Source organism: Histomonas meleagridis (assembly GCF_020186115.1).
Source record: "Histomonas meleagridis strain 2922-C6/04-10x chromosome Unknown contig_16, whole genome shotgun sequence".
NCBI classification, from domain to species: domain Eukaryota; phylum Parabasalia; order Tritrichomonadida; family Dientamoebidae; genus Histomonas; species Histomonas meleagridis.
This window is the reverse complement of record NW_027150781.1, coordinates 652,613-667,226: the sequence shown is the minus strand read 5'-3', so window position 1 is coordinate 667,226 and position 14,614 is coordinate 652,613. Positions and strand designations below refer to the sequence as shown.

The 14,614-nt window shown below is 31.5% G+C and overlaps 6 protein-coding genes across 6 annotated transcripts; 3 read left to right on the top strand and 3 right to left on the bottom strand.

Annotated features, from left to right (window-relative positions):
* Positions 1–389: 389 nt before the first annotated feature.
* GO595_002062 (dnaJ-like subfamily B member 1-like) lies at positions 390–1,292 on the top strand (the record flags this gene model as incomplete). Its single annotated transcript, XM_067914930.1, has 1 exon — positions 390–1,292. The coding sequence occupies one exon, from the start codon at positions 390–392 to the stop codon at positions 1,290–1,292; it is 903 nt and encodes a 300-aa protein (XP_067777748.1).
* A 3,023-nt stretch (positions 1,293–4,315) lies between these two features.
* GO595_002061 (RNA polymerase I-specific transcription initiation factor rrn3) lies at positions 4,316–5,752 on the bottom strand (the record flags this gene model as incomplete). Its single annotated transcript, XM_067914929.1, has 1 exon — positions 4,316–5,752. The coding sequence occupies one exon, from the start codon at positions 5,750–5,752 to the stop codon at positions 4,316–4,318; it is 1,437 nt and encodes a 478-aa protein (XP_067777747.1).
* A 245-nt stretch (positions 5,753–5,997) lies between these two features.
* GO595_002060 (NAD-dependent protein deacetylase, SIR2 family) lies at positions 5,998–6,852 on the top strand (the record flags this gene model as incomplete). Its single annotated transcript, XM_067914928.1, has 1 exon — positions 5,998–6,852. One exon carries the CDS (start codon positions 5,998–6,000, stop codon positions 6,850–6,852), a length of 855 nt encoding a protein of 284 aa, XP_067777746.1.
* A 146-nt stretch (positions 6,853–6,998) lies between these two features.
* On the top strand, positions 6,999–7,760 carry GO595_002059 (40S ribosomal protein SA; the record flags this gene model as incomplete). Its single annotated transcript, XM_067914927.1, has 1 exon — positions 6,999–7,760. One exon carries the CDS (start codon positions 6,999–7,001, stop codon positions 7,758–7,760), a length of 762 nt encoding a protein of 253 aa, XP_067777745.1.
* A 583-nt stretch (positions 7,761–8,343) lies between these two features.
* Positions 8,344–8,883, bottom strand: GO595_002058 (uncharacterized protein; the record flags this gene model as incomplete). The annotated part of the gene is made up of 1 exon (XM_067914926.1): positions 8,344–8,883. The coding sequence occupies one exon, from the start codon at positions 8,881–8,883 to the stop codon at positions 8,344–8,346; it is 540 nt and encodes a 179-aa protein (XP_067777744.1).
* A 1,836-nt stretch (positions 8,884–10,719) lies between these two features.
* On the bottom strand, positions 10,720–12,735 carry GO595_002057 (uncharacterized protein; the record flags this gene model as incomplete). Its single annotated transcript, XM_067914925.1, has 1 exon — positions 10,720–12,735. The coding sequence occupies one exon, from the start codon at positions 12,733–12,735 to the stop codon at positions 10,720–10,722; it is 2,016 nt and encodes a 671-aa protein (XP_067777743.1).
* Between the last annotated feature and the right edge of the window lie 1,879 nt (positions 12,736–14,614).

The window sequence follows — 14,614 nt, the reverse complement described above, 5'->3', positions numbered from 1 at the left end:
AATGCATGTGGATCTACAGTTGTTGCATGTGGATCATGAATTAGATTTTTATTTGTAAATATGTTTTCAATTTCGTCACAAAAAGCTAAATAATTTATCATTCCATCTTTTTCATATTCTTTGCAAAGAGAACCAAATTCATTATCAGTTAATGGAAATTTAATAGATTCAAAACATCTTCGAAATTGTGGAATTGATATTTTTCCTATTCTAAGTCTATCAAAATCCATAAACCATTCCTTTGTATCTATTGTGTTAAGATATATATGTGTACGTATTTTATCTTTTAAAACAGATGTATCACACATACTCGAACAACAAATAACGAGTTTCTTGTGAATTATTTTAACAATTGTTGTGAAAAAAACAAATACGTTATCCATTCCAAAATGAACCCATATAACCTTCTTAAAATTACTCCAAATGCAACAAGAGAAGAAATCAATAACGCGTACCGTAAATTCGCCATCAAATATCATCCAGATAGAAACAAATCAGATGAGGCTCCACGTCTTTTTGCTGAGTATTCAGAAGCATTTGAAATTCTTAACGATCTAAAACTTCGTGCTGCTTACGATCAATTTGGACGTAAAGGTCTAGAAGATCTTCGATGGAAACCTACAGATCCAGAAACTGTTTTTTTCAATTTCTTTGGTTCATCAAATCCATATGATTATCTTCTTCCTTCTCGAAATGCCACTGAATTTGCACGATTAACTAAGCCAAATCCACCCATACCAAATGAGCCATTATTAATTGAGTTATCAGCACCATTATCAGATTTTGTTTATGGTCATACACGTATGGCTTCAGGAGTTCGACGTCTACCTGATGGCCAAACCGAAGAAGTTCAGTTAGCGTGTGAAATACATCCTGGAATGATTGAAGGAACGCAAATCATCTTTCCAAATCTTGGACATGCAGATCAAAAAGACTCCAAACCAGCTGATGCCATAGTAACTATATCCATGCAGCCACATTTGTTATATTCCCGTTATGGGAATGATCTTGTTTTCACACAGAACATTACACTTGTCGAAGCATTGATTGGTAAAAAGTTTAAAGTTCCATTAATGGACGGAAGAGTTTTACCATTGCATTTGACCGATATTGCTGCTCCTGGATATAAGATTTGCGTTAATGGTGAAGGCGTGCCGATTTGGGATGACGTACATAATGAAATTGTTGGAAAAGGAAATTTATATATCGAATTTAACGTGGAATGGCCAATTAATCGCTCTGATGAAATTTGGAAACAGTTAACAACTGCGTTTTCTGAAAAACAAAACTAAAAATATTGTGAAACAAATATTTTTTTTTTCTTAACAATAACATTTTCTTTGATATATAAAGAATGTATGAGCTGCACTTGATTTTTTGTGGAAGATGTTTATATTATTATTTAAGCATTCATATTCTTTTATGGTGTGTATTAACCAAAAAAATGAAATATTTCATTAATTGATCGATGAGAACCTTCTGGGTAAATTAAATGTTATGAATATTCACTTATGAATGTTGCAAATGTGGAAATACATGTAAAAAATCAATTTATTGAAAGGGAATGAAGAAATTATTCATTAATATAAATAATATCATTCATCATTCGAAGATGCATGAAAAACATTCATCAAATTTCATTTAAATGACTATATTTTATAGAAAAATCGGGTGTTTGGTGTTTGGAATCAAATTTATGAAATTTTATTATGAGAGAAAGTTAAAAAAAAATCAATACTACTGATATTTATTCTATTAATTTGATATACGAATATTTATCGAAAATTATATAAAATATGATACAGTACTCATTTGAGTAAAAATTCTTTTAAGAATAGAAAGTAATTGATATTACAGTAGTGGAAAAATTATTTAGGTTAGAACCGATATGCATATTCATTAAAAATCACAAGAATATTGTTTATTAATTAATGAAAATCAAGAAATTGATTAAGCTTAAACCTAAGAGGAGAAAAAATATTTATGAATATTTTATATATAAATTTTTGAAGAAAATTCGAATTTTGAAAAATTTTCCATTACTTTTCGTTATTCAAAGATGGCAACAGGCAGAGACAGAAAAATGGCACTTTTCAATATAAAAACAGTATCGTCGTCGGTTTATGTATCAAATTACGTTTAAAAATTATGCGAATGAACAATCAAACGAAATATTTTTCACAGTGTGCATTAGATAATGATTTGCACCACGCAACCTACAAAACAAATAAAACAAGATGGAATTTTGATGAATTGAATCTTGAACGAAAACAATTGGACAAATTTGCTCGAAGGGCATTTGACCCTTCAAACTCTTTTTCGAGTTATCACTTTAATGATTACAATGATGATCAAGAAAAAACTGTTAGCTTTATATCAAGACCTCATCAATATGAAACATCCCAAATTTCCATTCCACCAAAAAATACTGGCACTTACACAAAACCTAAATCTAACAAGCAACCATATAAACAAATTGAAGTGCCAACAAAACCATTCAAACCAAGAAATCCAAATATATCTCCAAGTATTTCCACTGCTTTACAAGTGAAACCATTAAAACAAAAGAAAAAATTCGACATAGACTCAGCTATAGATGGGTTTGTTGATGATATTGAAGAATATTCCCAATGGTGAAAATCTGTTTACCATTACCAATTCTAACACATTATCAAGAGTGAAATATTATTTATATACATTACGAGCGTAACAAGTTATCAATCAAATCCTTCAAAGGATCTAATTGATCGGGAGAAATCAAATTGAACTCATGCGCAAACAATATAAAGTGCTTGAACGAAGTGTTGAGGTGTTTCTCTGTTCTAAGGGCTTTGAAATGTTGGAGATGATGGTAATATATGTGGGCGTAAACCCTAAAGAGTCTCTTCATTATGTTAGTTACAATGGTTAAAAAGTTGTCTGGGAACGGGGTCCCCATAGTTGAAGGAAATATGGCTTCGTTTTCTATCTGGTTATCAATCCATTGAAATAGTCGAATAATATATTGAGGAGCTGTGACTTCGATAGGCCTCGGCGTAGTTTCATCAGACCATAAGTATTTGTACCCTGAACCAGCGCTCATAACTGGACAATTTTCTTGTGTACAAAATTCTGTAATTGTTGCATAAAGCATGGAAACTTGGTGGTAGAAATCAGTAAGATTTTTGGCTATCCACTCATTCAAATCCTCCCCTTCAGGAAGGCGAACAGCAAGTCTTAAATCTCCTAATTTCAATGTTTCCATTTGTTTGATTGTCTGTGTTGTTGCTTTACGGTTCGGTGATCCTATGTTTTTTACTGGCCGAAATGTTTGGTCGTTTCCACTGGAAGTTAAAAAAGAAAAGATACTATTTGCTCATTTTGTGCTGGTTGCGCTTTTTCAGTGCGTTAATCAAAATTCAAAAATCAACCGTTAAATGTAAATTTTATTTGTGGAAGCCAAAACTTCACATTGTTATGTAAACATATCAAAAAGCGGTGGTTGAATATGGCTCGGCCACCTCCACTTATACATTCAAAATTCCGTAAATAAACTAGTCAAAATTCATTTCACCATCTCCTTGATTGGTTGAGCTTTATAATATTCGCATTTATTATTCATGGGGAAAACATCAATGACAAGACATATTCAGGTTTTATTAGGTATAAGTTTAACTATTTTTCATTTTTATTGGTTCATTTTTCGGAAAACAACAAACAAACTCCAACCCAAATAACCACAGAAAATCACAATTTTTCTCCAAATAATTTGTAAACATGTGAATCATTTTAACTGCTTTATGTTTTTGGGTAATTTTGTGTTTCCTAAACGCAAACAAACTTCTTTCAATTTTGTAACGTTTTGACTATGGAAGTTGTGCAAAAGAACCATTTATGATCTCCATGAATTTCTAATTTAATGAATCATATATTTTTTATCATTAAGAAAAAAATCCAAATTTCAATATATGAGAAATAATTTATTTTTATGTGAAGATAAAATATCTAAAATTTCGATACTTATAAATATAAAAAACCAAAACACCCAATCCTGTTGAACATAATTGAAATGATATATCTATTTGGGAAAAAAATTTAATAAAAATATATGTTATCTTTTTATTGGGTTTAAACCGATTTGATCGAAGATTCAAAAACTATTTATTTTAATAGCATTTATTTATATATGTTTTAATATTGTGGAATTTATTTTAATAATTTGAAATATATTTTAATAATTTGGAACTGCAGTTAAATCAAAAGCTATTTTAAGTTTAGAATGTCATCATAATAAAACACAAAATAAATGAAATTTCATTTAAAATAACATTTTTTATTAAAAGCTAAAATTAGGCTCTATATCTCTTCTTTCGTACACTCGCGACAATTCATTATCCAACAACGCATCGACGTTATCTATTTCGGGGTCTTCCTCATTACTCCACACAACGTAAAATGCCCTTATTCTCTTTTCCATACTTTCTAATACACAAGGGTCGAATGGGAACCACACAGAAATCCTCTCAATAACGACGACACCAGTTGTCAATGTCAAACAACCCAATGTTGACAGCATATCAGCGGTGTTTTTATCGATCACATCAATAGCTCTCAAATTATTACATAACAAATCAGACAAATTCCATTTTTCGTTGGGATTTATACCTCTTTTTGACCAGCTCCTCCATCTCCAGCATAAGATATATGATAAGCATTGAATGGAGTAATAATATACGGAATGTTGTGAAATGCTCATACGATATTGATCAGGTGTTTCATTCTTAACATGGTTAGAATAACAATTGGCATAATCAGCAACATAATCCATAATGGTTAACGCAAAGCTGTCATCAATATAACTAGCGCGAACGGTTAGCGACGCTAAGTAAAGTGATGCATTTGCCCGCGACCGTTTAGGCAAGTCCATGTTGATAAGTTTCGCAATGAGGAAACCAACGAAGGTTTCGGCATTGGAGTGTGATAGGGAACAAGCGTAGAAAAAGATGTATTGAACTATGGCAACTTTTGGAAGATCAATTAAATATAAATCAAATAGTTGAAGAAGTAAAGCAAATATATCAGGTGTGATGTTGGAAATATGATCAATAAATAGATCAAGTTGTGGTGAAAAGTTGTCGGATACATCTTCGTCAATTTCAGTGACGCCATTTGGTGAAGAAGATACAAGAAGTTCACAATCAAGAGCAACTAGATGTTGGAAAATACGTCCAAGAACTGCAACATTGACATCATCGGAGGATTTACAAACAAATAATGTATTCAACAAATATCTCATTTGCTGTTGATGAACAGATGATGTCTGTGGAAAGAATTTGATGATTGACGCGGAGACAGTGGAACTTAAGTGTGGTGTGGAACGTAGAATTAATATGAGAGTTTCTGCATAAAATGAAGAATCTGTAAGTGTAAATGAACGAACTATTTGTTCAATAACTTGTTTTTGATATTGAGGATACCCCATTACCATATCTTTAAAAAGATTACAGAATGGTTGAAGTTCGGAATCAGGAATTTGTTGCATGAGTTGAGCAACAATTCTTAGATTTTGATTGTTTGGTTCTAACGAAGCCACAAAAAGAGTAAATGATACTATTTTTCCATTTTGTATAATTGGTGGTAAGATATCATCAAGTTTTGAGATCCCGGAACTAATCATTCCATAAAGCTCAGGCCATTTTTGTTCAGTAATTAATACACCGAATTTGTTTTGTTTCTGCTTGTCGAGGAGCTTTTGCAATGCCGAGCTTCTCATTTACCGAAAAGATTTTGCTGTGTAGCCATAAAAAGTGACAGTATGAACCATAGGAATTTGGGGCGGTGCGTACGATAGTTTTTCAATGCCCAGAATGCCCCTATCGTTTATGCTTATGACAACTTTTTAAATAAATTTCTAAAGTTTATATCCATTGAAAACGATTGGCCGGCGAACAATTTTGAGAAAGAAGAAATTTTTACCAAATTGATGCCGAGTTTTCTTCATTTTTTATTTGTAGAGCAATGTTAAGCAACAAAGCAATTCAAGAAGCTAAGAGATTAATCCAAGAAAGTGATGGTATCTTAATTGGAGCTGGATCAGGACTTTCAGCAGCAGGTGGACTTAATTATGGAGATCCAAAATATTTCCAGACTCATTATCCAGGATTTTCCAAATATGGTGTCAATACATTATGGGAATGCGTTGTTCGTTTTTGGGAAGTGAATGAACAAAATATACTTCAATATTATGCATTCTGGGCAACACATATAAACAACATAAGATATCAAACAGAAGGACTTCAAATTTATAAAGACCTTTATAATTTGATCAAAGACAAAAATTATTTTGTCGCAACAACAAATACAGATGGACAATTTAGCAAGTCAGGATTTGATACATCTAAGATTTTTGCAATGCAAGGCGACTACATGAATTTCCAATGCTCTGTTCCATGTAGACAAGAAGTTTATAATAATTATGAAATGGTTCAAAAAATGCTAAAGAATATGAATCGTGAAACATTAACAATACAAGAAAGTGATATTCCACGATGCCCCCATTGCGGTCATTTATTGGTTCCTAATCTTAGAAAAGATGATTTGTTTGTTGAAAAGCCAAACTTCGTTAATTATCCAAATTACATTAACTTTTTAAAGGAAAACGAAAACAAAAAGCTTGTTCTTTTGGAATTAGGAGTTGGTTTTAACTCTCCAGGAGCTCTAAGAATTCCGTTCGAAAAGTTTGCTTATAGTTATCCAAATTGGAAGTTTATCAGAATCAATCAAAACGATCCTCAATTTTACTTCCCAATTGAAAACCGCTCAATTGTTATCCAGAAAGACTTGAACTCAACCATTCAAGAACTAATTAAATAAAACATTAAATCAATAAAAGAATCAAGCGAAAAAATCTTTTTTTTTTAATTTTTTAAAGAATAAAATGAGGCACCCCATTTATAGTAAGACCGTTTATGTTTTGTGAAAAAGTGCACTTTTTCGGTTTTGGCCGACCTTTGATCTCCATGCAAGCTGATAGAGAAGCCTCCATCAAGAAAATGCTCGCCGCTAAGGTACACATTGGTTCATCCAACCTTTCCTTTGGAATGCAACCATATGTTTTCACACGCACAAAGACAGGAACACACATCATCAATCTCGGAATGACATATGAAAAGATCAAGCTCGCCGCTCGTATGATCTATGCAGTTGAAGAACCACGTGATGTTCTTGCAATTTCCGCTAAACCATTCGGCCAACGTGCTGTTCACAAATTCTCACAATTCCTTGGATGCCTTTGCATCAACCAACGTTTCACACCAGGTTTCTTCACTAACCACTCAATCAAGGGTAAGTTCATGGAACCACGTCTCATCATTGTTTGTGATCCAAACACTGATACACAAGCCATCACTGAAGCTGCTTATGCCAACATCCCATGCATTGCTCTTTGCGATACCGATGCCAGCCTCCGCTTTGTTGATTGTGTCATTCCATGCAACACCAAGAACAAGACATCAATCGGTCTCGTCATGTGGTTACTTACACGCGAAGTACTCCGCCTCCGTGGTGAACTCCTCCGCACACAAGAATGGAAGGTTCTTCCAGATCTTTACTTCTACCGTGATACACGCGATGAACAAAACATCCAAGAACAAATTGATCACGAAGGTGAAGAAACAGTTGCGACTGATGTTACAACTGTTGATGCCGCACCAGCTGCTGATGGTGCTGCACCTTCAACTGAACAAGAATGGAACAACGCTGGCGAAGGTGCCGGTTGGTAATTAAACTCATCAATTCCCTCTTAACGTCCTTTTAAATTTGAATTCTATCGTCATTTTAAGTACTGTAGGTTTGAATGGCAATCGGCCACTTTTCCATAAGAAATTTCATCACAACCGTTTATATCATTGAAATTTGTTGAGTTTAATGGTTTACATGAACCACAAACCGTGGCCACAGTTTTCATAAAATTGATCGTTTTTTTTTATTTTCCATTAGGTTTTGATCAATCCGAATATTCGGACATGATTATTATCATAAATGAGATTTCTTTTAAATTCAAATTTTATTGTAATTTCCAAAAGTTTGCTTTGGCAAATAAAAAATAATTGAAAGGTTTCCCCATAAAATATTTTGAAAAAATTTATGACGATGATCATTAACCACAGTACGAAACGATGATTGTTCAATACTTTATATCTTTCTCTTTTTTTTCTGAAGAAAATTTGTGGTGGTTCATCGGTTTTGTGTTATTTCAGGGTCAAGTAAACTAAAAACATTTACAAAATTAATATGTCCTTTCAAAAATGCAAAGAAAAAGCGCTTCTCAAAATACTTTGCTTACAATTTTGAATTAATAAACGTTTATTTTCTGTCACAGGTTAAGAAATTGAATGAGATTGATGGCAAGGAACCTCTTCCAATTATATTGAAAAATCCTGGAGGCGATTCCTTATCTTGAGTAAATAATGTACTTTGAACTGGAATTCCAACTTCATTGTTATTAGAATACTTTGAATTATCCAATTTTTGTGGATTATCTTCCAATTTTTTGGCTTTTGTTTTTTGTTCTGGGACCAATGCTTTCTGCATTGACTGTCTGTAAGATATATTGTCAATTTGTGGTTTTAATGGCATTTGATGTTGAATAGACAAATTTGGATTTTGATTTTGTTCTTGGAATTTTCCTGGAACCCACACAGGCATGCGGAAACCGGGTTGTATATATGACGGATATTGTCCTTGAGGGATCATTCTATATTGAGTCTGATAATTTGGTTGGAAATAAACCATTTGTGGTTGTTCATATCTCATTGGATGGTATGAACCTCCACGCTTTGCTGTGGGAAGCAAGAGAGGCTGGTTGAAAAGACTTGGTTGAAAATAACTTGTTCGATAGGACATTTATGGGGAATGCGATGTTGGCGTTCTGTGACCCGATTTTGAATAGTATTCAAATTTGTGTGTAAAAAAAAAAATTAAATGGATATTTGAATTATTAGACTTTGAAGCACTTGAATTTTTATTGGGTCCATTGATTGAAAATGGTTAAGTTTTTGTGGAGGTTTGGAGCGAACAAACAAATTTTGAATGAAACCGACATGGGACGGTTATTTTTTATTCAAAAATTGAATACCTCAAAGAAGTGTGAGGATTATCTGAAAGTAATTTTTAGATTTTCAATTTTTTTATGAATATTCTTTCTTTATTATGAAAAATAAAATTTTTAGATATTTTTCTATCTCCAATTTCTTGTGTTTCGAAATTTTTTATTAATATTAGTAAAATTTTTCTTCAAATCAAACGATAATCTGATTTACTGATTATTTTGATCCTTTTATGAATTTTTATATCATTTTTAAATAAAGTTAGTGTTTTTGTGTTCATAAAATTTTAAATATAAATTTTTGTGCATGAATAACAAAAGCTATCGTTTGTTAAAAATCAAAAATGCTTTTTCTCTTCGCACTTCATATTTACGCCATATATTTTAGCCCACATGAAGAAAGAGAATTTATAGAATGGATGAAAGAGCATCATTTATTCTTCTACGGTCTTGAATATTTTGCTCGACTTGGCATATTTCATACTCATAAACGAATGATTGAAGAACATAATCGTGTACATGAATACAAAATTCATCTCAATCAATTTTCACATTTAACCAATTCTGAGTACATTTCTTTACTTGGCTTTAATCCTGCAGTTTTTTATCTTAGCAAAAGATTTGTGAACACAGAAAAATCTAAATTTAAATGTGAAGATAATTTAGATTGGAGAGAAAAAGGTGCTGTAAACCCGATCAAAGATCAAGGACATTGTGGTTCATGTTGGGCATTTTCTACAATTCAGTCATTTGAATCAGCATATTTCTTGAAAAATGGTCATCTCCTTTCATTTTCTGAATCCAATCTTGTGGATTGTGTCGACACATGTAATGGATGTAATGGAGGGAGTATGAGAGCTGCTTTTGAATATATTTTATACAACCAACAAGGAAAACTAATGCTTGAGAAAGATTATCCTTATTCTCCTTTTAAAAGTATGTGCAAATTCGATGAATCAAAAAGTGTTGGGGTTTTCAAAGGTTTCATTGGCAATAATCTAAATGATGAAGAAGATCTTCAGAAAAAATGTTGTCAATATGGCTGTGCATCGATTGCTATTGATGCCTCGCAGCTAACTTTTCAGTTATATCACAAAGGAATATACGATGATCCAAAATGCAGAACGCACATGTTGAATCATGGTGTGGGATGTGTTGGATATGGAACAGAAAATGGTCAAAATTATTGGATTATTCGAAACTCTTGGGGAATAAGATGGGGTGAACTTGGATATATAAGAATTGCTAGAGGGCGAAATCGATGTGGAATAGGAGTTGTTGGTTTATTTGCACAAGCATGAAATATTTTCATGCTTTTGATTCCCAGCCCAACTTCAATTTAGTCCATAACATACAATAAACAGGGATTCAAAGCAATTTGTATGAATTCACCAAAATCTGAAATTTTTTAAAAAAATCATCTAATTTAATTATTTATTAAGCATAGAAGAAAATATTATAAAATAATCCAAAAATTTAAATGATATTATATCCAATATTTATTTGGGGTAAAATCAAGTCTAAGCACCAAAATGAAATTGGATATCAAAACGAAAATTTGCCAAAGTGATGTAAAAATTTTCAATGAAAAACGATAATTTCCCATTCAATTTATTTATTTACAAATTCTGTTTTCAGTTTCGCAACAACGACTCCTGCATCTGCAACAACATTCGACAAAGTTTTTGATCTTCTACCAATATACCCAAAAAAGTGCTTTCAAATGTTAACCAATTTTTCAACTGATCTTCTGTACAAGTTTTCATGAATTCATGACTTCGAAACGCAAGTCTATTTAGAATTATGTAAAGCTTTGGTATAGATTCACTTCTGGAATAACATATAACAAGTTTCAACAATGGCATTTTCACTTTTTCATATTTTGCAAGATCACTAATACTGGTAATAACACGTTGAAGGATCTGGAAAGAAGAAATAAGGTTTTCTTTATCAAGAGATCCCATCTGTTGGATACATTCGTGGAAGGCTTTATTGGATGTTGGATGGCTGAAATGAATATCAAGAATGTGAACTTTGTTGGTTTTGGAATCAATAAAATCAAGCCACGCAGCTTTAGCTTGTGCAAAGTTATTGCGCTGTGAAGCAAGAAGATTTGGAATGTTATATGCAATAAGTGAAAGATATTGAAGTTGACGAATTTGTGGGTTAGAAAATATCTTTGGTAGTTTGGTAAAGGCATCTTCAATATTTTTTGTTTTGATTCGCATTTGAAGAAGTGCAAATGGTGATAAAGCAATTCTTTGATATTCAAGAAGAATTTCATTCCAATTACGAATGCTTTTCATGTAAGCGAGATGACTAAGAAGTTTTTCGAATGACATAGCATTTCCTATTAAAACTTGTATTGATCGGACGAATGCATAATCAAGAAATCCATTTGGGAGACTAAAGTGTGAACTCTTTATAAAATCAAGTGTATCCTTATTTTGTTCTTCAGCTTTTGCTTGGAATGAAAGCCAAATCCTTTCGAAGTCATGATTCGGTTTCAGTGAAATTTCACGGTTTTCGAAAACGATATTTGGCAAATTTTGTAAACGGTCACCGCATGCCTCGAACACTCGAATTAAAAAGATGGATGAAAGCGGTGTTGTCTCGATAAAGAGGTGTTGTAATGTCACCGGCAAGTTATTGTAGCTTGCTGTATAAGTTTGTAATAAGGCTTGAATATCTAATATGGTAACAATATATTCATGATACTTGTGATCAAAAACTAAGAACATTGAAGGTATCTGGAATGGCCTTTTTTGTGAGAAGATTGCCTTTATTATCTCATCAGTTAGTTTTTTGTTTTTACATAAATTATTGAAAATTGCATCTAATGGCTTTTCATGTTGTTCATGTGAAGCTGTTTTTAAGAATAATGTTAACATTTTTTTAATAATTGTTTCAAATAGAAACTCAATTAACAATTTTTTTCCCCATTGTTCGTTAATGATTTTTAAGATTACAATTTGCATTCGTGGTAAAAACGCAACTGAATCGATAATAAACTTTGCGAGTTCATTGGCGAATAATTCTATTGTTTTGTTTTTGACAAATTCGTCTTTGCTCCAAAACTTTTTTTCAATTGTAAATCGCTTAAGAAATGGGAGTGAAATCGACTCAACAAATGAAAAACAGCATGTACGAAAACAAGGCTCAAGAATTTCCATTGCAATTTTGGGTATAGCATTCTCAGAAACCCATACATAGAAGGGCTGCGAGGTTTCTATGTGCTCTTTACTTGAAAAAAATCCAAATAAACATGGAATTGCATGATTGATTAAATATGAAAATGTTGGTGTACCATATGAATTAATGGTAGCCGTTGCAAATTCGTTAACATTTTGATGTAAAAACTTAAATAAATTTGCTGATTGTTGGAGTAATTGAGGTGATACAGTTGGAGGAAATATTTCTTCTGTTGAAAGTACTTCCTTGTGACTTAGATGCTCGTAAGATTGCGGTGAAGTTGTATCAAATAAATCGGAAAAAGAAAGTAATCTTGCCTTTAATAAAACATCTTTTCGTAATCGAATTACATCACTATTATTTGCATCTAGAAGCACGCGTGCATTTAGTGGCGCATAACGTCGTAGGAATTCATAATAGGATTCAAGCTCAGATCTGGTGTGAGCTTGTGGATCCATCGCTTAGAGACGATGTTAATTGATTCAAAAATTGAAACAATGATCGTCACTTTTGCCAACAATATTCCCGCCATTTCCAGGATTGAGTGAGATTATGGGTACCCCAGAATAAATTGTATTGGCAAATATAATTGAATACTTTAGTACGATTTCAAAATGTATTCATTTGAGGTCCCACTTGAAAAACAATTTCAAAGCCCAAATTAAGTCCAACAAAACATTACACAAATATCATCATTATCGCCCCAATGGTAATTATTTTTTTTTTACAAGCACTGATATAATGTTTTAAACATTACAAATAAAATTCGAAATTAATAGCGCAATTCACTATTTTAAAACAATAGCAATTCCACAACCAAACTTAAAGAACCCATACTTTTTATATTCGAAAAGTTTATCAACAAATAGCGAAACATGTTTAGATCGAACTCGTTTCAAAAAAGAATTTGCGCGAATATCTACTGAAAATTATACTAAAGACAAATTCGAGACATCACAAGTTCTTATAGGCTCAACCACAGTCCTTGGAAATAGTTTAAAAGAAATTTTCATCAAAGAAAACATATCATATACCATTAATGACATTGACTTCATCCAAAGAATCCTTATCTCTATTAGAATACTTTCAAATCAAAGAAGCGTATATAACATATCAGCCTCCATTAATTCATCACACGTTTTCCAATGGAATTAAATATATTAATGAAGTTGCAAATAATTATATTAATACATTAGTAACATATTTCAATCAAAGAAACATAAAATATATATTTTCAATAACGGAGCCAATGTTTCAAAACGTTGTTGAGTCTATACTTAAAAACAATGGATGTGTCATTCAAATGCCATTTCTAATTAACTCTAAAGCTTATAATGATATCGAAAAACCAACAATGAGAGCTATTCGAGAATGTTATCAATCCGGCTTTACAAACATTGAATATTTACCTTCTTCACGTTATGATAATATTAGTTCCAAAGAAGCAGCGAAATATTTAATCGAAAAACTGAATGATAATACTAAAGGCTTTATTAATGTTAAAGGAACTTCTTCAGTTAATGTTGAAGCTACATTAAAAACTATAGTTTCAATTACAAACAATAAAAAATGTAAAATTAATTTAAAAGAATTTCCACATATAATAAATTCGAGTATTATATCAACTAATTATAGTTCCAAAGAAATTATTGGCGACAAAAATCCAAATGTTATTACAATGTTAGAAAACGAATATAAAAACTTCAGTTATATTAACGATTCATCGATCTATTTATCATTTGTAGTTGTTGGTCGACATGATAATATTCGAATGATTTCCAAAACTTTCTTAATTCAGTTGATTATAGTTTAAGCGTAGTACCATTAGCTAACAACATCGAAATTAATAATGTTGATTATGCGACAGCTACAAACATGTCATTACTATCCGACATATTAAAAATAGAACCAAATCTTAAAGTTAAAGTTCGATTTATATATTAAATGATATTATTCGAAGAAAGTTTAATAATAATTTTCATAAAAAAATTTATATACAATTTTTATAGCGATATATGACCAGAATTTTTTTAAACACAAAAATATTTAATGCAATAAAACTCTTAGGTATTTTAAAATAGATTTGGAAACATATATCAAAACTTTGTCTGCCTAATATCAAGTTTAATATATAAAATTTTTAGACTAAATGGCAGTATGGCACGATTCCCCCGGTTGAAAGAATTTAATTATATATATATATATAATGAATTTTCAAATTATTATCATTATGACACAAGAATCTATTAAGTTATTTCCTCTTTTATCAATTTAGATTATACTATCTTCAAAAATCAATACAAGTCAGATATAATGATAATTAATATATATTTATCT